This window comes from Uloborus diversus, chromosome 7 (assembly GCF_026930045.1).
Source record: "Uloborus diversus isolate 005 chromosome 7, Udiv.v.3.1, whole genome shotgun sequence".
NCBI lineage: Eukaryota > Metazoa > Arthropoda > Arachnida > Araneae > Uloboridae > Uloborus > Uloborus diversus.
The window spans coordinates 111,544,254-111,571,422 of NC_072737.1; the positions used below are offsets into that span (position 1 = coordinate 111,544,254).

Sequence of the window (27,169 nt, forward strand, 5' to 3'; positions counted from 1 at the left end):
CCGTCCATTAAACTTGCCACATTTGATGGGAAAACTTCGTGGCAGGTTTACAAAACTCAATTCATGATAGTGGCGGAAGCGAACGGATGGGACTCTGCTACCAAGGCCTGCCATTTGCAGCATCCCTGAGAGGTGACGCAGCGGACATTATGATCGGTTAGCCCCATACTATGGCCATAGTTCATGAGTATTACGTAAACAACCATAGTTGCTAACATAAAAGTTGTAGATATTTTTTTTTTTTTTTTTGCTTTTAATGTTTAGTAATATTTCTTGTTATTATTGTGTTTCCTATGCATTATTGTTTATTATTTAATGTGTGTACTTGTGAACTTGTGATAGAAGTTTGACACCCTTTCTGGGGATTGTACTGCCCGGGACGTGCAGTCCTTAGGAAGGGGGTAATGTTACAAATTCTGTAAATAGTAATTATTGTAGTAACGTCGATTCGATTCGATTCAGAGTCACAACTGACTTCAACTGCATTTATGTCGAGGTCTGCATACTGCGTGCCTTACCTCCATTATTTTTATATACCGATAGATGGCAGCACCATCACCGGATCGAGCAGTTAATGAGAATTTAGAACTAGTCCAAGAGCTAATAGCTACCTGGTACTAGCACCCCCAGAGGTATCGTTTCACTTGGAGGACATTGAGACCACGAGCATATTTAACGTCGCCCAGTCCCCTTTAATGACGACGGTGGGTCTTCGACCAGCAAGGATCGAACCCGAGGCCCTCCGGTCCCGAGTCCAATGCCTTACCGATCAGGCTACCACGGCCCCGTAACGTAACTTGTAAATAGTTTCCCGTAATGAATATACTGCCCCTATACATTCGGCTGAAGTATACGATCCTCCTATTCTTTTTTTTTTCATCGATAAAATTTGTGAATGAAATAAGAAAGTGTAGAATGGTGTAGCATTTTCTGGAATAGTTGAGAGGTCTCTTTCGGTGTGTATAAAAAGCCGATATGCATGATAAAGAGTTTAGTTTCGATTGAGAATTTGTACTGAGAGTGTATTAGTTCTGTTTATTATGAGGCATTTCGCTGTGTTGTTTTTCGTATTTGGAAGTAAATACGTGTGTAACCGTTGAGTTTACGGTGTTGTTTGATATTTGCTTAATTGCTGATGATTAATTCAGCAGTTGTTGACGATCTTTCCTGTACATAGTGTAAATAAATTTCCTGCGTTTTTAATCAAGAACTGTGTCGTCCTTTCAAGAAAGTTGGAAGTCGCACCGGATCCGTTACAATATGTTGTAGTTATTCAGTAGTACACTGCTTGACAATTGCTATGAAACAATTACATTTTTTGGAATAGTTACGAATAGATAATGATAAAAGAAACAGAACGAAATATATAGTTAGTAGGGAGGATGTGCCTTTACTATAAGTAGAAAATAATACAGATATTACTGCATTAATGAAGTAAAAACTTAAAAATAAAAAAATAATCCTACTTAGATGATTTTCATCTAACACCAAAAAAAATGACCTAGGTCAGAATGATGGAGACATGAGTACCTTAATATGATGTATGATTACCAGGGACACTGATGCACAATTTACATCTGTTTTCCATACTCCCCACTACTTATTGAGGAGTGCTTGGGGGATGTTTTCCCCACTCCTGTCTCAATGCGGATTTGAATTCTTGTACTGTTCTGGGAGGGACGGTTCTTCGCGCAACACGTCTGCCAAGAGCCTGCCAGGCAAGTTCAATTGGATTTAAGTCGGGAAAGTAAGCAGGCCACTGCATACATAGAATGTTTTCACTTTGCAGTGTGTCTGACACTTCAATGCTCAAGTGTTTCCGTGTATCGTCGTCCGTTAAGAGAAAATCTGGACTAACAGCCCCCCTAAAAAGACGAACATGGTCCAGCATAACATCTCTGCAATACATTCGCGACGTATCGCTTTCTTATTCAAAAATTTGAAGCTGTGTTCTGCCATTGTGCATGATGCCTGCCCACACCATGACGCCTGATCCGTACCGATCACGTTCGCAAACAAATTTTTGTGCATAACGTGTTAAACGCTCTCTCCGCAGTTGTTGGTGACCAGAATCACTTGTCACACTGAAACGAGATTCGTCAGAGAACATCACTCTAGACCAATTTTGATGATCCCACCAACATGTTCCTTAGACCAGCGTAATCTCTCTCGCCGATGGCGTGGTTGAACTTGGATGCAGCGTACGGGCTTCCGTGCATACAAACTGACATTATTTTCTCGCCGTGAGATGGTTCTTGCAGAAACATGCGTACCGGTAGCGGTTGTTAGATTTGCAGCTATCAGTCCAAGAGTGAAATTTCTGTCCCTTTTTGCCACGAGGGCTACATAGCGGTGCTCTGAAAAGGTGGTGCTGCTACCACAACCCCCAGCATGCTTTTGCAAAACATTTCCACCTTCAGCGGCCGACTTTAATTGAGAGATGGCACTTTTTGATACACCCATTGCAGCAGTCACGGTGGTGACACTTTAACCTGCTTCCAGTTGTCCAACCGCTCGTCCACGATCGTAGATACTCAAATGATGTCTTGCTGACATTTTACTCTTAAGTATGTCAAGAACCAAACAGAATTTCAGAGAAAAACCATTTTTAACATCCAGCACTATTTTTGTTAAAAACCAAACAGCGTGAATGTTCATACAAATTTTGAGCGTGTATGCACTGTCTTTTATACAGATAACGAGTCTTGGTCTACCACGCCATCTGAACTTGAATTTATTTCGATTGGCCAGTTGGTTGAGGTACAAATTTGCATAAATTACTTGTTCCTTAGCAATTGTCAAGCAGTGTATTTAACATTCTAAACTACTGAGCTTATATTTTTTTGTTTCTTTTTAGTTTTTTTGGTTTGTATGCAGTCGGGTTTTTGTTTTTATTTAATAATTAATTTTTTCTACCAAGGGGGCTTAATTTTGAATGTTTGCTTAAAAACACCAGAAGAATATGTGTACATTAAACATCCCTTATACATTTACTAAGCGAAAGAAAAAATAACCTTAAAAGGAGATGTAAACCAAAAATTAAAATATTACAAAGATTCTATTATGATCAGAAAGTTTAAACAAGTATAAGAAGTAAAACATTACTTGAGGCCCTATTTCAGGCAGAACCGTCGCGAGGACAAAAAAAAAAAGGGGGGGGGGAGGGGAGTGTGGAGTTCTCTCTCTCTCTCTCTCAGCGGCACCTTAATTTTTTCAAACACTTATGCAAAGCGATAAGAGGGTAGTTGCAGCTTCTGATTTAGGAGGGAGAAAACGGGCTATAACTACAATGTAGATCTAATTCAATAATATGAACTTAATCATAATTCACTCAGAATTTGGGGGTCCGGGAGTTAAAATCCGGGAGAACATTAGAAATTTTTGTTTTAGATCCGCAGTTTTAGACGACCTTTGGTAATGTTAGGTGTTGGAGGAGTAGGAGGAGAAGTTATGGGAAATTTTTCGAAATGGAAACAATGAAAACGGAACTACCGATTATCTTCGACCATTTTAGACAAAGGATGCTAACCTTTCATAATTTTCAAAATTATAGTTCGAAAAACGCAGCTTTTATCAATTTTAGGTGATCTTATAGGGAGAAGGGATTTGATGCCCTCTTGAAATTTATTAAAATTGAAGCTCCAGAAACGTAATTGTAGCCGGCTTTCGATGATATCAGGAAGAAGAGATTTCGGGGACTCTCCCTCTGAACATTTTCGAAATTAAAGTCAAAATTTAAAAGAATCTTTAATGTTGTTGGAGCGAGAGGGGAAGGGGAGGCGATCCATCATGTCCCTTTGAAAAGACAGACGATCTCTATTGATGTTTAAGGGAGGATTTTTTCCCCGTTTAAATTGCAATAAATAATATATTGTACATAAATATTTATCTTGTTTTTGAAATATGTTTCAAAATATCTTTGCCCATTGATTTAAAAAGAGGGATAATCCGGGGACTGAGGCTCACAGAAGACTTTTTCAAAGGGGTCCTGATCCCCCGTTCAGGATCGAAGGTTCACCATTCTCATATCATACTCCAACACGCATCCAAGCACTTTTTTTAAAATCGATTGTCATGAACAAAAAATATTAAAAAAAAAAAAAACTTATTGAATAACTACTAAGCATTTGTTAATAAGAAATATTTATTAATAACAAATACTTAGAAAATTACAATAGAAAGCGCAGGAATGAATGTATTAACTTTTCTCATTATTAAAAATAACAACAGCGAAACAAAATCATCATTAAAAAAAAAAATATGTTGACACACAGTTCGATTTTGCAGGGGCAGATATTGAGAAAATAAATTTTACTTTTTCATTTATTAAATCTAAATTTATTGCAGCTACGGATCTAGCTGATCATTTTGGAAGAGGCCATCCAAAATTTTAGAACCAACTCCCCTGAAATTTTATTAAAATGAAGTTCTAAAAACTCATTTTTAGGCTACCTTTGGTGAAGGGAATGGTTTTAGGAATCTCCCTAGGAAAATGTTTCAAAATTGAAATTTCTGAGTAATTTTTTTAAATTAGGCTCCTATAAACGCATTTCAGGCTATTTTTGATAACGCAAGAAAAAAGGTTAGAGATCTCCTGATAACCCCAAAATATATTTTGAAAACGAAGATCTGAAATCGAAATATTCCGCTGTTATATGTTGAGAAATTAGAAGATGGGGTTGGTGCTCTTCCAGCTCTTCTGCTATTGAGCCTTCGAGCCTAAAAATGCACTTAAGGCAACCTTCGCTGATAGTAAAGGCAGAGTGCGTGGAATCTTCCTAATTCCTCTTCCAGGAAAGATTTTGTCATTGAGACTCTAAAAATCCAATTTTAAGCTATTTTTGAATGTATTTAACTTCGTGAGCCCCCCCCCCCTCAAAAAAAATTAAAACTATCAACACGCTATTAGCGGGAGGGCTGGGGGTAGGGGAATGCTATATTAGATATCATTTGTAATTGAAGCCCCCCAAAAGACCATTTCAGTTGCTTTAAGGCAAAATAAGGGATAAGGGTGAGTAAGCTATCTCCAATGAAAAGGTTTCCAAATGGAAGTTCTAAAAAAGCAATCTTCGGTTATATTTTGTGGCATTTGTGGAGAAGCATGGGAAAATAAGGCTCTGCGTCATAAATGTTTCGAAATTAAGTCCATAAAAAACGCAAATTTAGGCTCTCTTTGGTCTCGCAAGCAATATGTGTATTCTAATGACAGTAGCGTTTACAGATCGTCCAAATGCCTGAAGTTGAGATCAAGAAATGATGTTCACATTGGAAATAATAGTTCTGTTTCAAGGAGAGGGATATAATTTATCTCCTAATTAAAAACTAAACTTCTTTGAAAGCAAAACATATGTGTTTAATTTTCTTATTTTCTCATATTTTCTTTCCTTTTTCTTTCTTCTTAAAAAAATTTATTCATCCACAAAGCTTTTGGAGGGGCCATGGCCCCCCTCTAGATCCGCTGCTGTTACCTTTGTTTGGAATTACTTGATGACAACATGAATAGGTTTATAGTCAATCAAAAAAACTCAAAGGCAATGGGGGAGGGGAGGGTCCGAACCCTTCCCTTGTGTGCGCCCCGAACCGGGGCAACATTGTTGTGCAGATGTATTAAGCTGACCTACGAAATGCTCCATACATGCATTTTTTTTTTTTGAGCATTAGCCTTTTAGCTGTATTATTATTAATTTTTTCATTAAAGTATCATTTTTTCCATTAAGTATTAATCATTAAAGTATTTTTATTAACTTAAAATCATAGAATTTTTTGGGAATAATCTTGGCTAATTGCCGCCCCTTTGGTGTTGTACCCCTGGCAAGAACCACTCCTGTGTTCCCCTAGGTCTGCTACTGGGGGAGGGGGGGCATCTAGACCATCTGAACTGAAATATTGTTTGTTTGTTGGCCTGTGTCACCTCCAAAACTTTACAATGTGGCCCTTGAGTAAAAGAAGGTGGGAGATTCCCGTGCAGTAAGTAAAGGGTGTTCTGCAATTAGGGGATAATCGTGGATCAGCGCCTTAGGCTAGCAACTTCATCGCTGCCCCGGGGCATTTTTCTAGATGAGTAGAGTTGCTTTATCCCCAGCTTTGATGCTATGAAAAGACGACTGCTGCGCCAGTTATGAAACGATAATCGAACTAATATGGAACTTACAAATTTCAGGAATGTTTTTTTCTTCTTTTTCCAGAGTTCAATTTTGCAGTAGAGTCTCGAAAATCCGAGGTAATTGGGGCTCATGCCTATTCGGATTATTAAAAATTCAGATTATCTGGAAAATTCTTCTAGAATATATCTTTACATTATTCGGATGACATAAGGAGGAGCACCTTTCACTTGCCTGTACAAAGAAGAGAAGTTCTGGCTCCCACGCTGTTTCCAAATGTCATCAAGATAATTTAAAATTGCAATTTTAGGACTTCATTTTTGAAATTTTTCTACAGAAGAGCCGCATAACCACTTTTCTGCTCTTATCTGACCAAAAATATAAGGGTTGCCCAGAATGAAAAATGGACAAGTTGAATAAAATTTTTATTCAACTACTATTTTTAAAAAATAATAACTTTTAATGTAAATAAAAAAAAAAAATCGTCATGGGCGTTGAAGTACAGGTCCCAGCATTGCAGCAGGACTTCTCAAAAAAAAAAAAAAAAAAATTATTACTGAAATTACCTTTTAAACGAATTCTGACAATTTTTGTTTTTCATGATGTGTGTGCTTATTTATACAAGCAAATTTGTAAGCAACCATGTATGCATTTTCACTGCACCCAAATCAATTCAATGAGTTTTGTCATAACGTTTGTATCTATGTGCTAGCGAGCTTATGTATCTCGCATAACACTAAAACGGTTAGTTTTAAAGCTTCGTGAAGTGCTCTGCTGTTAACATACTTTTTTGACTATAATTGTAAAGGTTCTAAAAGGCATGTTTACTCGTTCTTTATGGCATCTCTTAATCCATATTTTGTTGTCAACGAGCATAGGCGCAACCAGAAAGGAGTTTTCATGTGCCCCCCTCTCCACCCCTACACACACACACATCTAGTACAGACCTCGGAAATTTCTTGAAATTATAGGCTCCCTCTCTTCCTAAAGAAACATGTTATGCTATAAGGGTTGCCCAAATGAAAAGTGGACAAATTGCAATAAAATCAGAATGAAAGATTCAATTAGAGTGTCACTGCACAAGTACATAAAGAGTGGTATGATGTATGCATCTCAAATGTCGTTCAGCAGTTAAACCTGTCTGCAGTAGAGGAAATTGTACAAAAGGAAAGTTGTGCTATCCATGGATGCGTCCAGATCGGAAAACGCGGTAGTACGGTTTAGGGCGGCAAATATCATTAGATCTGCCAAGACCAGGCGAAGCAAACATAGCGATCACCAATGATTTCATTGCCTCCGTTAATGAAATGATCAGATGTAATTGAAAGATTAGACCCTTGAAATCAGTGATGAACTCAGCCTGAGTAAAGAAACGGTTTACACTATCATCCACAAATATCATCGAAGGAAACCCAGACCCTATATAAATTTTCCACTGGGAAGTTTTTTAGCACCCCGTATAGACTGAACATGTCAACCGATGATTTACATATCTTTGGGCCACTTAAGAGAGAATTACAGGTGAAACGTTTCCATTCGGATGATGAAGTGAAGGAAGCCGTGCAGGACTTCCTTAGGAATCAGCCCCGATCTTTCTACAGTGAAGGCATCGACCTGCGCTGCGATGCTGGGACCTGTACTTCAATGCCCATGACGATTTTTTTTAATTTACATTAAAAGTATTATTTTTATTCAACTTGTCCACTTTTCGGTTGGGCAACCCTTATATTTTTGGTCAGATGAGAGCAGAAAAGTGGTTATGTGGCTCTTCTCTGGAAAATTTTCAAAAATGAAGTCCTAAAATTGCAATTTTAAATTATCTTGATGACATTTGGGAAAAGCGTGGGAGCCAGAACTTCTCTTCTAGAGAGGGGTAATTGACCCTCCCTGCTCCCCTCTGACTATGCCCATGTCAATGAATATTTTGAGACACTTATGGAGTTGTTGACAGCAACTTCTCGATGTCATTTTTTTTAAATATTTACTATACGTAGTTACATAAGGTTAGCAGTAGCGAAAATTCCGGATTTTAATGAAAACAATTTCTTAGCAACTAAAAAATAGCTAACTCAAAATATATAAAGAAAGCACCTCAAATTAAGCAGAACCTGAAACTTCCGAGACTTTGCTGTAATTACATATATATATTTTCGTACAATAATTAAAACTAAACGAAATCTTGCAATTGTTTCTTTACAAATCTTTTTAATAGATTTCAACTCAATGCTTTCTATTAGAATTAATTTACTTTTATATGTTTTACTCTGTAATGCACCATATTTAATCTTATAGTTAGTTTTATCGATTTGTAGCTTTTGAATAAACTTTATACTCTTAGAATAAAAATTGCAATCGTGGAATTTAAATTTGTTATACAGTAAAAAATTTAGCTATGGTAATTAACTAATGTATATTTCAAGGAAACTGTAAGAAATCTTATTTTTGATGTTTTTTTCATTCTATATGGCAGAAAATTAATGATAAAGGTTGTTGTATTACTATTTATTCTCTTTTGGTTAATTCATCCACCACCAGTTCAATTTGAATAAGCGATGACCCCTCAATCTTGTTTTCATATAATATTCAAAGTCAGGAAAGTATGTTAACAAATATACTAGCAGCTATAAATAGAAAAAAATTTCTAAATTATTTCAGATTTTTAGAAAACCTTGCATATGACCAATAGGAAACAAATAGGCTAAATGTAATTATAAATTATGAAAGCGATAAATACAGAAAGATAAACTTTGGCTGATTAAGTAAAACTCAGAACAGAAATAACAAAAAACAAGCATGAAGCAGTAACTTGCAGATTTATGAAGAAAAACTTTAAAAAAATGCAAAAGTATTACTCACGAGCTGTTTAAATTTAGACTCACACAATTAATAATAAACTGAAAAAGAAAAGTATTAAGTACAAAATACAAAAACTTGAATCATCCAGTAAAACTTAGGACTTAGATGTAAAGCAATGAGTACAAAATATTAAATGCTTGAATCATTCAATGAAACTTAGTCTGGAAAAAAACATAAAAGTACTAAGCAGTATATAATAAAACTTAGACTTACATAGCAAAATGCAGATGTAAAGCATAAAGTTCAAAATATTAAAAACTAAAAGACTTACCTCAAAACTAAAACTCTAAGGGGGAAAAAACCTTGAGAAAAAATTAAACTTTAGGGAGGGGAAAAAAAGCAAAAATCACTCGTTTTTGTTCAGCAGTGGGTATAGAAGCTTTGGACCATCTTTCATTTCTATTATACAGATAACTACGCAGCTATGTCCTCTATTTCTTTGTGTGTTTGCCCTTTCTTAGTCTTACGATCATGTTTCAGTTTATGGTGGTTCCATTCATGCCATTTGATAATATCTTTGTAATTTGGAAAAATATTGAAATACTGATATAAATTTTGAAACTCAATTTGAGGCTTGCATTTAGCATGCTCTCATGATAGATAACTTTCATTATCTATTAAAATACAAAAAGTTAATTTTCATACTAGTGTCTTTAAACATAGGAAATGTATTATCTACAAACAATAAAGGCTCATCATGAAATGAAAGCAAACATTCAAAAACAAATTGTGTGAATGTTGCAAGTAAGATTTATTATTCTCCTCCCAAAATGTTGAGTTTCACTAAAAGCAGAAAAAGAAAAAAAAAATACTTTCTCTTTATATGTGAATTTATAACAAATCATTGTTGCATAAAATATTTTCTTTTATTTACACAATTTACAAAAATTAAAAATTACATATTTGGAAGCAATGATGTCAACGGCATCTCCTGGAAAGCAAAAGAATAAATAAATAACTGCATTGCTTAACAACTTTTGTGAATAAACTAACTGAATTATAAAAAGCAGTTTTTTAAAGCTGAAACATTCTGTTAAGATGAAGTCTCATCATATGGTATACAAATTAATGCATAATTACATTATATGTGTAAGCAAAATGAATTACTGTAAAAGCACTTATTTTCACGAGACTTTAATTTTTGCAAGCCCATCTCAGTCGGAAAATTTAAGCCTTGTGAAAATATTTTTAATCAGGCGCGGATCTATAAATTTTGCCCCCCCCCCTGGACCAAAATCTGTAGGGCCCTCTCCAGAGGCCAGCAGTGTATGTTTGTAATGTTAATGTCTTAGTGGCAGTTTCTTTAATTTCTTGGGTTGTTGGACCCCTTACGGATGAGCTTCCCCCTCCTCACGCACTGCAGGGTCAGCGGATACACAGATCCAGGCCTGTGTTTAATCATAATTCAAAGTTGTGAAATTTTCAGATAACAAAATCACCAATATCTTCATTTCCCCGAAAATTACGGCTTGGAAAAAGTGCCTTTACAATATTCAAAATTTTCAATTAAAACCATTGCTTGCTTCCAAAAAAAAAAAAAAAAAAAAAAATCAGCAAGATTGAATTATACACAATCAAATGCAATACTTCATTACAATCTTGCTATCTTAAAAAACAATCAGAAAAACTTATAACTAGAGACTAGATCCCAGGTTACATGCTAGGACATATGTGCATCTGAAATTGCATTTTTGTTTCTGTTAACTTTAGTGCATATGGGTGCATAAAAAACACAAATTAAAAAAAAAGCACATTACTGCATTTTTCACTTCATTTGATGTGCATAACCACTTTCTGTAGAGTAATTCTTTAATATACAGTCAATTTGCGATAACTCGAAGTCTGATAACTCGAATATAACTATACCTCAAAGTTTTAATCAAGCCCCGACCCCTTTGTCTTTAATTCCATGCTAATTCTTCTCAATATCTCAAAGTTAACTTCCTTTAACTCAAAGTTTTTTCAAAGATGACTCGAAATTTATTTTTAGGAACGAAAAAAGAAAGAAAGAAAGAAACAAGTGACTATGAGAGAAAAATTAATTCACCTTCACTTACAATTCCTGCCCAATAGACCTCAAAGCAAGAAGAGCACCTATTGAGCCTATGTGAGATAAAGGAGTTATATATGCGGAAATGAGTTAGCTTGTTTTCTTTTGTTGTACTGTACTGTTTACATTTTGACATGTTGCTGGACTACGAATTTGCTTTTAAGCTGTCAAGTTGTCAAGTCAACTGACTGTACCTTTATTCAAAGGCTGACATAAGTTAAGATGCAATCCCCTTCATTCTTTAGTTTGATCATTTGCTGATAAGTTCTTGAGAGACAGAGTGAGTTTTCTTATGTATTAAAAATATCTAATCAAGTACTCTGTCAATGATATTAAAAGAAAAAGAGAAACTTCTTAAGCTGTAGAATCCATGAATCTGAATTTGAAACGAATGAAGATGTGTACCTTTCCTGAAGTAGAATCACTCTATTAATTGGCTCCAGCAGTATCGAAATTAAAACCATGCATTTGATTTTTTTCTCTCAATATTTTTGATTAAAATGTGCATATTGTACTTAAAAACTTTTAAGTTCTGTAATTTTATTTGTTATATGAACATATTAATTAAAATATTCGATGGTTTTTAATATTAAAATGTCGAAAACGAAACTAGCGGTAAATCAAACTTCCGATAAGTCAAAGTTTTTCGTTGGTCCCTTTAGATTCGAGTTATCGAGAATTGACTGTATATTTATTTCCTTAATAACAAAATGCATAGCTATCAAGGCCAATCATTTTTTACTAAGATAAAGATAACCTTTTTTTTACCTAAGTAAAAAATTATTTATGCACACTTTTTAATTTTTAGAGCTTATTTTAAGTAATTTCAGTGCATATTTGTATACATATTTTAATAATTCTTTAGTGCATAAAACCCAGGTTCTACTCATAGCAGGTAATTTAGTGCCTGTTAGGAAGTAGTGTGCACTTCTTTTACAAAGTAATAATTGAGAAAGTGATATAGAGGAACAGAATACTAGATTTTGCTTTTCATATTTCCCAGTAGAACAATCTTTAGAAATAAATTGCCAAAACAAATCATTCTTGATAATTTCACTCCATTGATATGTGATCAAGAAATGGTCTTAAGAGACTTTAAACAAAGGCTTTCCTTATTTTCAGAAATTTGTACAAAGGGTCTCATCTACTTACAAGAAGAAGCACTTACTGTCAATTGAATGTACTTGAAAAGGAATTACAAAATACTAAAATAGCAAATGTTTGCAAACAATTAATAAAAACACCAAATACAGCATTTACTTTTATAAATTAAACATTAAGAATGAAATAACTTGCATTTATTGCAAGATGCACACACTTAGTTTCCAAAACGATAACATTATGTATACCTATAGAATATAATGAAAGAGTGAATTTCATACCACTAATAAAAAATTAAGTCATAAGTAGTTAGTTACAATATTCAGCTCACAAGTGACAAATATTTTATGATTCCATGATAATTTTATGTTAAACGATATTTCAGAGAAATATGAAAGTTTTTAACTTTTAATTATTTAATAGATACCTCTGTTACAATTGCCAGAATCATTCCAAGAGCATGTGAAGCTTTCATTTGGCAGTTAACATCAATATCATTGTCAACAATATCTGAAAGGAAAAGGCAAGATGAGATATTGCCTGGCACTTGTCAATATCGCCTAGGGCCGGCCCTAGGCGATATTGACAAGTGCCCCCCCCCCCCCCCCATTGAATAATAGTAATAATAATAATATAAAATAATAATATATTAATGACATAAAAATGATAGCAACGTGCTTAAAATTAAAGTAAGTTTCTTGTTAAATTTCAAACAGGGTTTTGCATATCCAAGCACTAGTACACAATTTAAGTTATTTTTTTAACATTAAAGTAATGCATTGAAACAGATATTAATATTTTCAAAAAACTTAAATCACGCAATTTTCCGCCTCTTAAATTAAATTGAATTTCTAGTTGAATTCCAAACTATGTTTTGCATATTAAGTACTAGTACACGCTCCAAATTTTTTTTTTTTTTTTTAGCATTGAAGCAGTATATCTTATGGTGCTGAAACAGATGTTAACACTTTACAAATATGTTTCAATTTTGACATTTGCCGCCCCTAAAATTCGCCGCCCTAGGCGGCCGCCTACCCCTGGAGCTGGGCCTGGTAACACATTTGTGTCTACTTCCATGCAGAACTCAAGATGTGTTATATGTGATGTACATTGGTAAGCAGAAAAGACATTCTGAAATTATTTCTAGTTTATTTCTATTCAAAAACAAACAATAATAGCTGATACAACAATGCTGTATTAAGGTTAAAACACATGCTGCTTGAAACTTTATGATCATTTGAACAACAAAAAAAAAATCAAAATTTTAAGCAGTAATTTTAAACAACAAAAGCTTAATGAACAAAATCAATTAAAAGAAAAAAATATATACTATGAACTTAATGGCGTTCTTCAAAGTTAAAAAGTTTCATACAGCCAATATAATTGTTTAAAAAAAAAAAACAAGAAGAAAGTGCAATATTTAGCATTAAGCATGGATGTCTTCCTTCTGGGCTGTGAATAAGCTATTGGCAAACAGAAAATATTAGACATTTCCATTCTATAAAATATTTTCTACTTGAACTCATATTATTTCATGAGTAATACCTTATGTAATTAAAGTAGAAAGCAGTTAGTAACTTTCTGGAAGGTCAAGAGCAGAACTTCTCTCAATGCTTCAGAGGTTTTTTACACAAAAGAGAAGACTATATGAAAAATAAATGGGCATTTCACCATATTAGATGATTTTGAGGGGCATAATTTTATAGCACCTAAATTAAGGATGTACAAACTATTTAAGTAGTTTGTAAACCCCTGATCCAATACTGGACTGCTAATGCAGATTGTATAACCCAACAGTTGATTGAATAGAAAAATAGACAATGTAAATAAATCTAAGAGTCATTCAGGAAACATAAGATACATATAATAAAATTGTACAAGTTAACTGTAGTAAATGAGATGAGATTTATCCTAAACAATTACAATACTAAGGAGATACATAGAGGTGATTCGCATAGTGAAATTGAGCATTGTAGTGAACTAGCTAAGTATAAGCTTTTTCAAGCTCTTTAGTAGAGGTATCATAGTGACCCATGTGCAAAAAAGTTTGGAGATGCTTGATTTAAAGTGATGGTAGAAACAATAATTTAAGCAGCAAGTTACTGACAACTTGGTTGGCGGTAACTTACTGCTTAATACCCACGCTTTGCCTTCAATTAATGAATTAAACCGCACCATGGCTGCAGATTCTCGTTGGTAGATAAATTTATTTTATCTACCAGTTGGTTGGCATTCTTAGCTTCAATGAGGTGACAGCTCGGTTACTGACTATTTCAGACTGAGGCATAAATAGCAAGGTTGAGGCTGCAGTTGTCTCCGGATGTGATAGCCAGGTTGTCAGTATATTGCATAAAGCAATAATTTGGTAGTAATATATATAAAAAACCAATACACTATTTCAATTGTGGCATACGGATCACCAAATGTGGCGTATGTCAGAGAGCACATAACCTAACTTTGCCCCCGAACCTTGAGGTCCTTTTGATTCAGTGGTTAAAGCACTGGGTTATCATCACTAAAGTCGGTGGTTCAAATCCCGACCCAGACAATCATCATCCACGTTATGGTGATCCGTACGCCGCACAATGGTATAGAAAGGGAGGAAATCTTACTTTTTAACCATTTGACACTTTCCATAACCTGGAATAGCATCTCTGAGCACAAAAGATATCCAGGTACACTGGTATAAATAGTTGCCATAGCAAATATGCAAGCTTGACGCACAAATCTATTGAAAGAAAAAGAACTGGTTAGTGAAAAAGATTCGAATCTTGTCACACTGCATATTGCATGAATAACTTTACGGGGGGAAAATTAGTATTGCTAATTCATAGTTAACATTTTAATATAATGGTTAATAAAAAAAATAGTTTTATTTTTCTCACTATCAGTTCAAATTCAAAAAATAAAAATAATAATTAAATATCTGATAGTGCTAAGTCAATGTGAGAAAAAGTGCTGTGAAATATAGCTTGATGATTTAACTTTAGACACATTGAGGACGTCATGTGTCTTTGGACAAAATAGACATATTCCAGGAAGACCAGATGAGAAACTAACAATTAAAAAGACAATTGAAGGGCTTTTGTTAATTTCAATGTTTTCAAAGATATGCATTAGAGTAGGAAACACCAATCTCCTTTTCCTTTTTTATGTCAATAACTGCTATTTAATGCTTCTCAGTACAGTTATACAAGAAAAGTCATTAAAATTATTTAAAAAAAAAGAAGAAAGAATGATTTGGTGTTTTAAATGAAAATAGAAATTTGGAGCTACCTCGTTTTTGCAACAAGCCCTTTAATAACCAAAGCTCAGGTATTAAAAATTGGGCTTAGGAAAAAAAAATTACCGCTGAAAGCAACAATAAAATTTTACTAACAGAATAAAGCAAATGTTGTTCCTAAAAATAGATGATTGATAAAAGTTAGCAAGATTTCGGTTTAGTTCCTTGACAGGATGCTGGGGACTTTTAAATTTCCAATAAAAGCAGAAAATAAGAGTTAATTCAAGACCAATAAAAGGGAGGATTACTTTTTTTTAAAAAAAAGAGCAGTTATTCTCATAGCCCAGTGGTTGAGGAGTTGAATACAGAAGTAATTGGTGGAAAGTTGGAAATTGCTTTAATCTATGCAGTATGGGTCTGGAATGACCATACTAAGTGAGTTTTAAAGTAATAAAATAAATTTTTTTCTACAACATGTAGTACGTCAACTTGATGATTACATACCTGTGTAGCTGCTACTGTAAGTAGGAAAGCACTGCCATCTGTTTTGGTGTTACGACGTTCTACTCCAGGGGGTCTCGGGAAGGGCTGATGGGAGTGGAAAGGTACGTTCTGGTTTGAAGCGCTTGATTAGTGATTTTAGCCAAACTTTGAAGTTAATTTGTGCATTTAGTATTTAACAAAGATGTATGTTGTAGAAACTCATTTTGTTCAAAATTTTAATCTTTACAAGTAATCTGCTTATATGTATGGTCATTCGAAGTGTTATTTTTGAGATTTTGTAATATAAATGAAAAAACAGGTATTTTTTGTCACTAATTTGGTTGTAATGGCTAAAGCTCACTTAGTAGAAGGGAAAAACTCAGTATGGTCATTCCAGACCCATACGGCATAGATTAAAATCATTTCCAGCTTTCCACGCATTACTTTTATATTCGACTTTTTTTACTCCCTAACCACTGGCCTATCAGTCCAAAGGGGAATTAGTAAACAAATAAATTCTGACATATTTTAAGGTATTCCCCAATATCAGATAAATAAAACATGGTTAAAAGCTCAGGGGAAAATCTAGAATGATGATTGTATTACAGTGGAAAACGCTTAACACGAAGTTTAAGGAACCAAAATAATTTTTCATGTTAAAAGAATTTCGTGTTAAAAGATTTGCATTAAATTGCACAGAAAAATGTACGGACTGCTATATCACTTCGCGTTAACCGTTTTTTCATCTTAAGCATTTTTGTATTAAACGTGTTTTACTGTATTTAATATGACTCTAATTGGGGTTAACAATGTGGTGTCTTATTTTTAATACGACATGCAGTTTAAAATAAATTATTAAGATATTTTTAAGCGAAGGGATGGGGGACTACACATTTTTTAACATTTTTGTATCATTTATATTTTTAATTATATTGATAATCACTCTAGTTGTACAAAAGCAGTTATACCAACAACAAATATATCAACACTTAATTGAAGCACAATACAGTAAAACCTCGTTAAGTCGTCACTCAAGGGACCAAAAATTTTTGACCACTTATGCAGAGTGACTACTTATGTGGAGTGGGAAATTAGGGAAGAAAAAAAAGCTTTACAAATATTCATGAATAGCAGTAGAATTCTGTGAGAAAAACAATAGCTTATGTAATCAATGTCTATAAATTAGTGAAAACATTAAAAAGGGGGGAAAATACTAATGATAGTTACTTTGTTTTATTTTCTCTTGTTTATACATTACTAAATAACAACTTATTTTAATGTAGTTACGGTACATTAATACAATCCTTCAATGTTGACTCATGAAGTTGTTGCTTACAGAAAAGAATGATCTCTTCTAACAACATCAGGCTTTGAATTCTGTGTTTGTAGTTCCTTGAACGGATGTTAAATACTGACTAACTTTCTCCAGGTATTAGATTTCGTACGTCTTGCTAAAAGGAGTTTGATTCATACTCTTTGCACTCGGCAGAGTCACAGCAAGAAGTATGCTTTGAGCGACCAGAACAGAGGATCCAGATTTCAAGGAAAAATTACTATCAAACAGCCTTTCAACTAAGTCCGACATTATTTTCTAAGATCCGATAAGGAAAAGGAATTTTAGAAAACAATTTTTGAGTGACTAGTTAACCGGGTAAAATTAAATTTGGTGACCAGTAAAGGAGGATCATTTTACATTATTGTGAATGAGACCTTTTCGGGACCAAAGAAAAATGACCACTTAAACGGAGTGACCACTTAACCGGTCGACTACTTATTGAGGTTTCACTGTATTTTGTACATTTTTGATAGATTTTCTTTTTAAAGGGCACTGAAATTAATGAGCGGTATTCTACATTGGGAAATCTATTTAGAATAAATAGATCTTAACCCGTTCGCACCCAGCGTCATGCGGACGCTACGCAACGATTCCTCTCCTATCAGCCCAGCGTCACTTCTCCGCTACGCGCTCTGATCGACGCTGACGTCCCAGCGTCACGTATATGCTTTCTCGAAATGGAACAATTGAATTGAATATTTAAACGATAATAGATGGCGCTAAATGGCTATAACTTTGATCATATTCGAGTCACATGGTATTTGACCTTCATGTACACGCTTTAGTTTCTTATTTGGGCCTCTCAATGGGATATATTTTTTTTTATGTAAACAACAGTGAATCACTGCTCTGCGCATATGATTTATGAGGCCTCAATTGCTCTTGTTTTTATCTTTGCTTCTCTTTTTTTTACGAGTAATTGAAAGAGATATACATCAAGCTGAATAAATTATGGGGGAGGGAAGGAAGGTTAAAATATTTTTGCGCATGTGTTCCAGACTTTTGGGATTCCCCGTTCAATGAGAGTACGGGAATGATTTCAAGAGGCCTGAACTTTATGATTATTTTTGAATCCTTTCTGATATTGTTCTTCTGATTTATTCTTTTTCATTTGGAGAATGGAAAACTGCAATAAAAATGGTTAGCGAAGTGAGTGAAAGGGAATGTTTTCGAGTGAATTATGAAGCAGTTTTGAGACTTGTCGCGTGGGAAATATAACTAGTTTAAATTCTAGGACTCGACCGATGCATCGGCCTGGCCGATGCATCGGCGCCGATGGTTCAACAATTTAGCCATCGGCATCGGCATCGGCGGCCGATGCTAACTTGCAGGAAACATCGGCCCATCGGCCTTAAAAAACATCGAAAAGCCGATGGAATTGGCCGATGTTTTTGAAAATAAAGGAGCTTTGCTGTTTTATTTTTTAATACAAAGTAAAGGGAGTTATTGTTTTCATATAAAATTGTTAAAACTTAAGTTTCAGTATGAATTTCTATTTTAGTCAACCCTGAATGAGTTTTTAATACTGCATTCAGGTACCAAACAAGTTAATTATTGCGTTGTTTCTAGCAGCTGGATGTACGTATGTATCTCTCATAAGTAATAACTCAAAAATGGTAAGCTGTAGAAGGATCAAGTTTTGCATGTGGGGTGTGCGTACGTTCTAGTTGTGCACTTCCCTTTTTGTTTTCAATCGGGTGTTCTGAAAAGCCTGTTTACTCATTTTTTTGGCTATTAATTACTTATTTTAATGCAAAACTAATATAGCGTCTCATATTGACGATCATTTGGTGATATATTGCCGAATTGGAGACTATGCAAACAAATATGAGACGGCGCAACCGGTTTTGTGTCATTTTGTTACATTCCCGTTGAGCCGACGGTAATTTTTAATTTTTCGATATTTGTAATATGAATCCCAGTAATGCAGTCTTTTCTGTATCGCTTCGGCGGAGTTACAAGTTTGGGGCCCTATTTCTCTATCACAGAAGTTGTAAAACATTTATCATAAGCATTTTTGTAACTCCTACGGCCTCTCGCGCAATTGTAACATTTACTATATTTTAAATCCGCCACTGCACGTCAAAACAAACTTGGGTGCAAGTTTTGAAAGGTTTTTTTTCTGCTCAATGTTTGTAATGATTTTGAACTCTATTTTTTACGATTATTTCTTGAACTTCCGAGAACACTTGCATGCCTTTCCTCCCACTCCCTCAATTTCTAAAATTAAACTCTAGTTATACTTCTGAATTGTTTAAAACTAACACCATTCATAAATTTAGAGATTTTTTCTTTCAAACTTTATCTATTGTTTAGAAAGAATTTAGAGCATTAACGTAAGAAATTGATTAAAGACGTTTTGAATGGTGACATAATTCGGAAATCAAAGAGATTTTTGAATTTTTTTTTCGGAAGTGCTGAAGTAGATTCAGAAATTCTTCCGAGGCGTTGGTGGTCGCGGATCTGTACTAAAAAAAAAGCGATTATTTTTTTTGGTCAAGAAATGTAATTTTGCGTATTTCTCATATTTGTTTCATCTATATTTCGTAATGTGCCATCTTTTTTGCATTATTAATAGCGATCGATTTTTTTTTCTGTTGTAAGTTATACGATTTTGATGTATTTATATAAAATCAATGAATAAGGTTTTTTCGTTTTTATAGAAAAGTTTCAAGGATTTTCTATTATGCAATTTTTTAAATTTCAGAAAATTATTGTTAAATTTAAAAAAAAATAATAATTTGAACTTGTTTGTAAAGCTTCATAAAAGATCAAACAATCAAATGGTTCAATATTATGTGTGCAAACATCAGATCAAGTAGTATATGTGTTCAGTTATTAACTTGATGTAAATATTGAGTTTGTTTGTTGTAGCTGCGTTTTAAGAACTTCACTCTTTTAATAACTATTTCTTTTTTCAGCAAAATTTATGTCACTGTTATAGCTTTTAGGAAAAATGGAAACTTTTCTATTCATAAATTTTAAATAAGTATAAAAATATTCCTATTATGATTTAATATTGCAATTTATCTGTTACCTTTTTTGTTTAATTTGATGACTAAAAATGTCTACGTGCAATCTTTAAACTTTAATTCCATAATTTGTGGACGGTTTCATAGTTTTATTCTTAATGTTTTTTTTTTTTTTTGAATGATTAAACAACATAGTTTAATGTTTTTTAACTATGTTTAGTGTACCTAAATCCAAGCATTATTACAACATTACTGAAATCTTAGTTATATGTTCAATTAAAAAAATATATCAATTGGTTATTAAAGTCTCTTTGTTTTTCTTCCTTTTCTTTCTTTCTTTTTTTTTTTGGCTGTTGTTCTTTCTCTTTTATCATACAGCAGTCAAAAAAGAAGAAGCATAACTACACCCTATACAAATTGAACGCAGTACGACCCAAAAGTTCGGGGACAAGCTGTATAAAACTTTACCCAGAATAGTTCGCATTACCGAAGCACATCCACCTTCAAAAGGTCACTTTGAGGGACTATGTACTTCTGCCAGTGTTCATATAACGTTTGGAAACACTCCTGGAAGCCATTTTTCGCTACCTTCTATGATGCAGCTTTATCTTCTTCTGAAGGAAGAAAACGGTGTCCATGCAAATGTTTTTTTTTTTTTTTTTGCTGGGAACAGGTAAAAGTCACACGGAGCTAAGTCCGACGAAACGTTATGTTATTTCCTTGTCATATCAGAGTATTGACAAATCGAACCTTGCTTCCTCAACATGAAAGTTTCCTTCTTCCTCACGATGAAGTTAAAGCAGCAGTACAAGACAGGAGGTGCTTACAGGAGGTTGCAAAAAATGTCTTCCAGGAGTGCTTCTAAGGCTATACGAACGTTGGCCTGGTGCATAATCGTTCTAGGTGACTATTTTGTAGATAGATGTGCTTCAGTAATGTGAACTATTAGGATAAGGTTTTATACAACTTGTCCTCGAACTTTTAAATCATACTACGTACGTATGAGTTTTCAACTTACTATTTCATAACGTTTTTGAGTGATGCAAGTTTACGCGCATGAAGACATCACAAGAGAATTTGCGATAATTAACTGAGGAGGCGTTCAAAATGGATATTTCGGTCATCTATATGTTCTTAGGTACATATGCATATACAGATGTGCCGGTAAAACTTGTGAAGTTTAAATTGGGTAATCGTAAAATAGAAATTTAGGTCGAAATCTGATTTTTTTTTGTGATTACAATTTCTTATTCGTAGAAAGTAAGTAAAGTGAAATGAATCAATCATCCTTTAAATCCCTGACAATCTTATCAATTTATTTCTGTTTGATTTTTTTTTTTTTTTTTTTTTTTGCCATCGGCCAACGGCATCGGCCATCGGCCATCGGCAATCGGCCATTTGGAGGAAAAAAAATCGGCCATCGGCCATTTTTGAACAATCGACCAACAATCGGCATCGGCCCATCGGCCAAAAAATGCCATCGGTCGAGCCCTATTAAATTCGTTGACCTAAGTTGTTTTAATCAAAACTACATAAGGAACATATTTTTTTGCTACATTTCTTTTTCTTTGATTCCACACTCACGATGTCAAACTCTTACTTTGTTTTTGTGCACATATCATTTAATTTTGTGCACATGGTTAAAGTTTTAGTATTCTACTTATTTCACTTCCTTCTAATAATGTAATAGTCTTTATATTAATAATTAGTAATCAGTAGTACATTGTTTAAGCAAAATTAAAATTTCAAGCCATTATTTTGAGATGCTGATTTTATATGAATATTTTTGTTCAGTTAGGCTTAACTGCTGTAAATGCTCAGGCCGATGGCAGCGTTCCATTTCAGAACGTTCGGTCCCGTAGCTGCGCTTCGTTTTCCGAGGGCTGGTCCTCAAAGGGTTAAAAAAGTGAACTAATGAGGGCCTGAGGGATGTCTCACAAGTTATGCTTTAAGTTTAAAAATGATGTATCATACTTCATGCATTCTATTCACTAAAGCATTTAACAAATGAACAGTGTAGACTTACATATCAGAGCACTTCAAGGAAAGCAGAAACTGCAACAATGACAAACCCATTTGTTGTGCAAGCTATTAAATGAAAAAAAAATCAAGTCTGTTAACTTCAGGATTTAGACAAATGAAACAGTAAAAGTATGTACAAAAGTATTACGCGAGGGATGCGTTCCAAGACACCTCGCGTAAGTTGAAATTTTGCGTTGTGGAAAAATATATGCATACAAATTTTTTAAAGCATACCAAATACTTAGGCACTTATAAACACCCCTCAAACTGCTCTAAAGCATTCCTTAACCATTACACTTTCTTCTATAAAGAACTGAACTTTTACTGCATTTAAAAAATAAAAAACTGTTATACAACATGAAATACTTAAGATGCACAAAATGAATGACCAATGGGAATAAAAGATATAAAATAAAAACACACGGTACGCACTGCATGCAGTAAAATTAAAATGATGCACAAAATAGTTCTGTACAGTAGATACAGTAGCAATATTTACGAGTTAAAAAATGAGAATATTAGTGATGATTTATGCTCCAAGATCAGATCGTTATTCTTATCTAATACATTTTTAAATATGCTTCACCTTTTATTTAAAACGTTTCCATTTGTGGCTACATCTCCTCTAGTTGATCTTCTTATTAATCCACAATGCAAGAGCGTGCGTAGCTTCCATTTTCATAATTTTTACTTTGCTAGACTACTCTGCAAGCTTCAATATTGAAACTAAGTTCTAAACTTTTATGGACATCTTTTTGTTTTGACTTTTAATTGTACATATGGAAGATTCACTCATACTTATTGTCGCGCTACCTTCAACGTTTTGTAATTGTTCAAGCATATCTAGAATGTTAGCCTTTTTAAATTTTTTTATCAGAATTTTTCTTTTACTTCACATTTTCAAACTTTAGATGAAGGTGACACTAAGGTGCCATTATGGTTATTTGATGCACTAGACTAGTTTGGCGTGGCAACGTTGGCTGTCAGTGACGCTCAAAGGGACTTAATAACATTCACGAAATCAAAATTTAGTAGCCAATAACGAGACTGATACTTCCTTCTAAAAAAATTCATGTCATGGGCGAAAAATTTGCGTTAGCTCTAAAATTCGTTACTCGTGAAAAATTCGCGTTATAGCCATTTCGCGTAAGTCGGATCGCGTTGTAGCGGGAGTCGACTGCATTATAAAAATACTGATGTCTTTATTACCGGTCAAAAACATTTAAATTTTTTTTCAATGCATAGCTAGAAGCTTTGTAATAGAAAAAACAAACCAACAAAACTAGAAGAAAAAAAATGGCCTACTTAACAATAAGCAACACGAGTTTTACAAAATACAAAAACAAGGATTCAAATGAGTATTTTTTAAATCATAAAGCATAATTTAAAACCCCAATGAAAAAATATTCAAATTAAACAAAACATTATGTATTCACAGATTTTGAAAAGTTGTGTAGGTAAATTTGATAATTTGATGGCACATTTGAATCACTATCAAACATCTGGATGCTTTCAATTTAGGTCTCATTAGATTTTAGTTGCTAAATAACATTACAGAACTAAGCAAGATGTAAGTCATTTTACTTCAAGAGCTAAAATCTCATAATGAATTAATTACACATCAGCAATAGCAGAAAAGAAGCTGCCTGTGTGAATGAACAAAATATCTCCTTCAGTTCCATCAAACAAGAAGAGCCTGATATTCTTAGGATATCAGGTATTCCAACAACAATGAGTCGGTTGCAGACTGACATGGACAACTGAAGATTATGTTAGTAATGACGTTTTTCCTGAAATTTTCAAAGAAGAATGCTTTGACACTACTTACAATGTGACTGGCTGCCTCATTTAGCACACATGTAAATAATAAAGGTTAGCTTCTGTAGAAGAATTACATATGAAAAAACAATGTAATAACTCACAATTAGCAAAATTACTGCATAGACATGATTCATGGGATACAAGAAATCCCTTTTTCAATGCAGAAAATTTTAAGCTTCAAAATGCAAGAAGCAGTCACAGTGAAACAATGCAGAAGACAGTTTCACCGTGATTGAGTTATCCCTGTACCCCAAAGAAAAGCAGATCATATCATTATCTTTCAACCATAACCAGAGAAGAAGCAGAAAAAATATTTGATGTCTGAGCACAAGAAAAATCTTTTTAGAAAATACTTACTGGAAGGTTAGCAGCACTGTGCATTATGATTCCTAATGTATAAGTTAATCTTCCTAAAACATAAGTATCTTCGCCAAACAGTTTAAGCATCTGGTTTTCCCTAGTAAAATAGGATTTTAAGATGAATGTAAATACAATTTTAAAAATAAAAGACATGAATAATGAGATAGTCAATGCGAAAAAATATTATTATTGCTTATTTTTATTAATAAAAAAAATATTTAATTCTCTAGAACATTTAAAAATGATTGAGAAGACATTTAAAAACTAAGTGATACACCTTCAAAAAGTCAAGCCCCTATCTCATACAATCAACACTTGAAATTACATCTCCTGTTTGATTCTATGAGATACGTTTTTAAGAGATTAGCTTTGCTGCTATATTTCCATCGCTTAATATCTGAATTCAAAACAACTATTCTTGATTTTTCAGAAAATCAAACAGCTAGTAATTTTTGGTAAAAAAAAAAAAAAGTGTATGAATTCATTTTTTTTAAAATTAATACAGATAAATAAGTCAAAAGAAATGCTTAGTGAGAACAGAACAATTGTGAGAAAACTTTATGTTTTTGAAGTAATTTAGTTAACTGAATTGTTGATTTTTTAAAAATTCTAAGGGCAATCAATTTATTTCTTAAAAAAATGGTATTTGAAAACATGAAATCTAAAATTATCCTAAATCAAGGCCGTATACAAGAGGAGGGGGGTCTTAGCGTTCAACCCCCTCCTCAAAAAAAGTTTGGTTTGACATTTAAATGTTCGTTTATGTTTAAAAATATCCAAAAAATATTGTTCTAAAACTCAAATGTCATTTATATGTACATTAATTGCATAAAACGCTTTCATAATAGATAACCCCAAGACTTGAACATTAGCCCAAATAGCGCAAAGCTCTGCATGAAAGTTTTAAAACCCTCCTCGAAATTATTTTCTAGTTACGGCCCTGTCCTAAATGCAAGTAAATTTCTTTTAAAAAAATTACAGAATTGTATAAAACATTTGTAATGAACTGTGTTACGGCAGAATGGAAAATAATAATTTCCACTCGCAGGTAGAGAAACATAGCATAAAGATTCAAAATAACATTATCTTATAAACAGTGAAGAGCTAAGAAAATGACATAAAAAAGTATGCAAATAATTGAGGCGCAAAACCTATAAGTATAATTTAATGCAGTTGGCAGTGACAGTAAAAGACAAGTGTCTGGCAAAGCTATTAGATTGTTTCCTGCTTTATAAAATAGTAATTTATCGATCAAAGTGACTACAAATGTGGTCTTGCAACTCATCTTTTGGAAATTCAATGAAGAGCCACCCACTTTCTTAGAAACATTTAAGTGTGCACAAAAATGGTAGAGAAAATGAAACATTTTATTTTAAAATGCAGAAACACTCACATGTTTTGAGCTAAATACAAATTCAGAAACATAGAAGAATGGTTACGTATAAAGGCTAATAGTAAAAAAATAATAAATTTTAAAAAACTGATGGATTTTTTCCCCACACAATTGAATGTCAAGAGTTTTGTAAAAGGTTTTTCTTTGAAATGTTGGTCTTTCTCAAGTGTTAATTTTCGAAGATTTTTGTGAAAATTACAACTTTACAATTCTAAATTTTGTGAAGACTATTTTCGCATTCACAAATTTTTTGAAGAACCTGTTTAGGGACTCAAAAATAGGTCAATACATTGCCTTTTACTAAAACACTTTTTTTACACACTTAGTTTTTCCTGTGAAAGAGCCATTACAATTATTTCAAATGCATGAATGCGATATAATTTATGTACTTTTTCTGATAAAGAAAGAAATGTATATTTAACTTACTTATCATACTTTTCCATTAATGGGAAAAAGAAATGTCCAGCAACAGAAGAAAACTTATTTTCCTGAGCTTCAGGAACAGGAGCTTTTTTTTTCTGTGAAAAACAATGATATTCTCAGTTTTATAGAGAAATGTAATGTCTATTTCCATTGCTAAATTATTTGATAAATTTTTAATTTAAGCAGAAAGTTATAGTTAAAGTCATGGTAAAAAAATTATTATATCCCAAAGAAACTAATACTGTAGAATCCTGCAAAACTCAGCCATATTCTGTCAGAATAAAAACCTCGAGGCAAAACACCTGTTAAAGCATATTCCCAATAACCTGGCATTTTCAAAACTCTGCCTGCAACTTTCAGTCCACATTCGGCTGAGTTTTCGGAACTCCACTGTTTATTAAATTGATAAAAACAGACATTTTTTTTTCTTCTCTACTCAAAGCATCAGCATTGAGATTTAGATTTTTAACATTCAAAAAATTTTAACATTTTTTAAAAGCACCCTTCTTGAAAAAATATTTTGATTTTTACTGGTCCTACCCTCCTATTTGGTTCTAATTATGCAAAAAATAATTATCGTGAAGTCTTAACTCATAGTTTAAACTATTAAAGACAGCTCAACATACTCAAAACTTCGGTACTTTTTTATTTTATGCAATAAATGCAAAAGGAAACAAAATTCATACATGCTAGGCCAATAATACAATTTTATTTCTTCGAAATCACTAGCATTTTGTAAGTTGAAAAGTATAATACAACAATAATATTTAAATAGCCGATGATGCACTTGTGCTAATAAGTTCCAAACTCTTTTTTCTGTAGGTAATCAGCATATACTAGGAGACAATGATTTTTGACAACCTCCAAGAAGAATTGCAATCCATCTTCAATGTGTGTTATTTTCTCATGGAGGGCCATTCCACGGAAAACTGTTATTTTGTCCTACATGTTACGCTTCATAATTTCATAAAAAGTAATAATTTAAAAGGATGATGAACAAAATTTTGTTGCTTATGAATCACAAGTGC

The 27,169-nt window shown here is 33.4% G+C and overlaps 1 protein-coding gene across 1 annotated transcript in view; it reads right to left on the bottom strand.

Annotated features, from left to right (window-relative positions):
- Positions 1–9,806: 9,806 nt before the first annotated feature.
- The window catches only part of LOC129225976 (telomere length regulation protein TEL2 homolog), a 58,619-nt gene continuing 41,256 nt past the window's right edge, over positions 9,807–27,169 (bottom strand). The window contains exons 15-20 of the mRNA XM_054860546.1: positions 26,145–26,236; positions 24,323–24,422; positions 22,149–22,210; positions 14,721–14,836; positions 12,536–12,618; positions 9,807–9,888 (exon numbers count right to left, since the gene is read on the bottom strand). Coding sequence (XP_054716521.1) covers positions 9,853–9,888; positions 12,536–12,618; positions 14,721–14,836; positions 22,149–22,210; positions 24,323–24,422; positions 26,145–26,236 — 489 coding nt within the window. The 3' untranslated portion in view covers positions 9,807–9,852. The remainder of the gene's footprint in view (positions 9,889–12,535; positions 12,619–14,720; positions 14,837–22,148; positions 22,211–24,322; positions 24,423–26,144; positions 26,237–27,169) is intronic.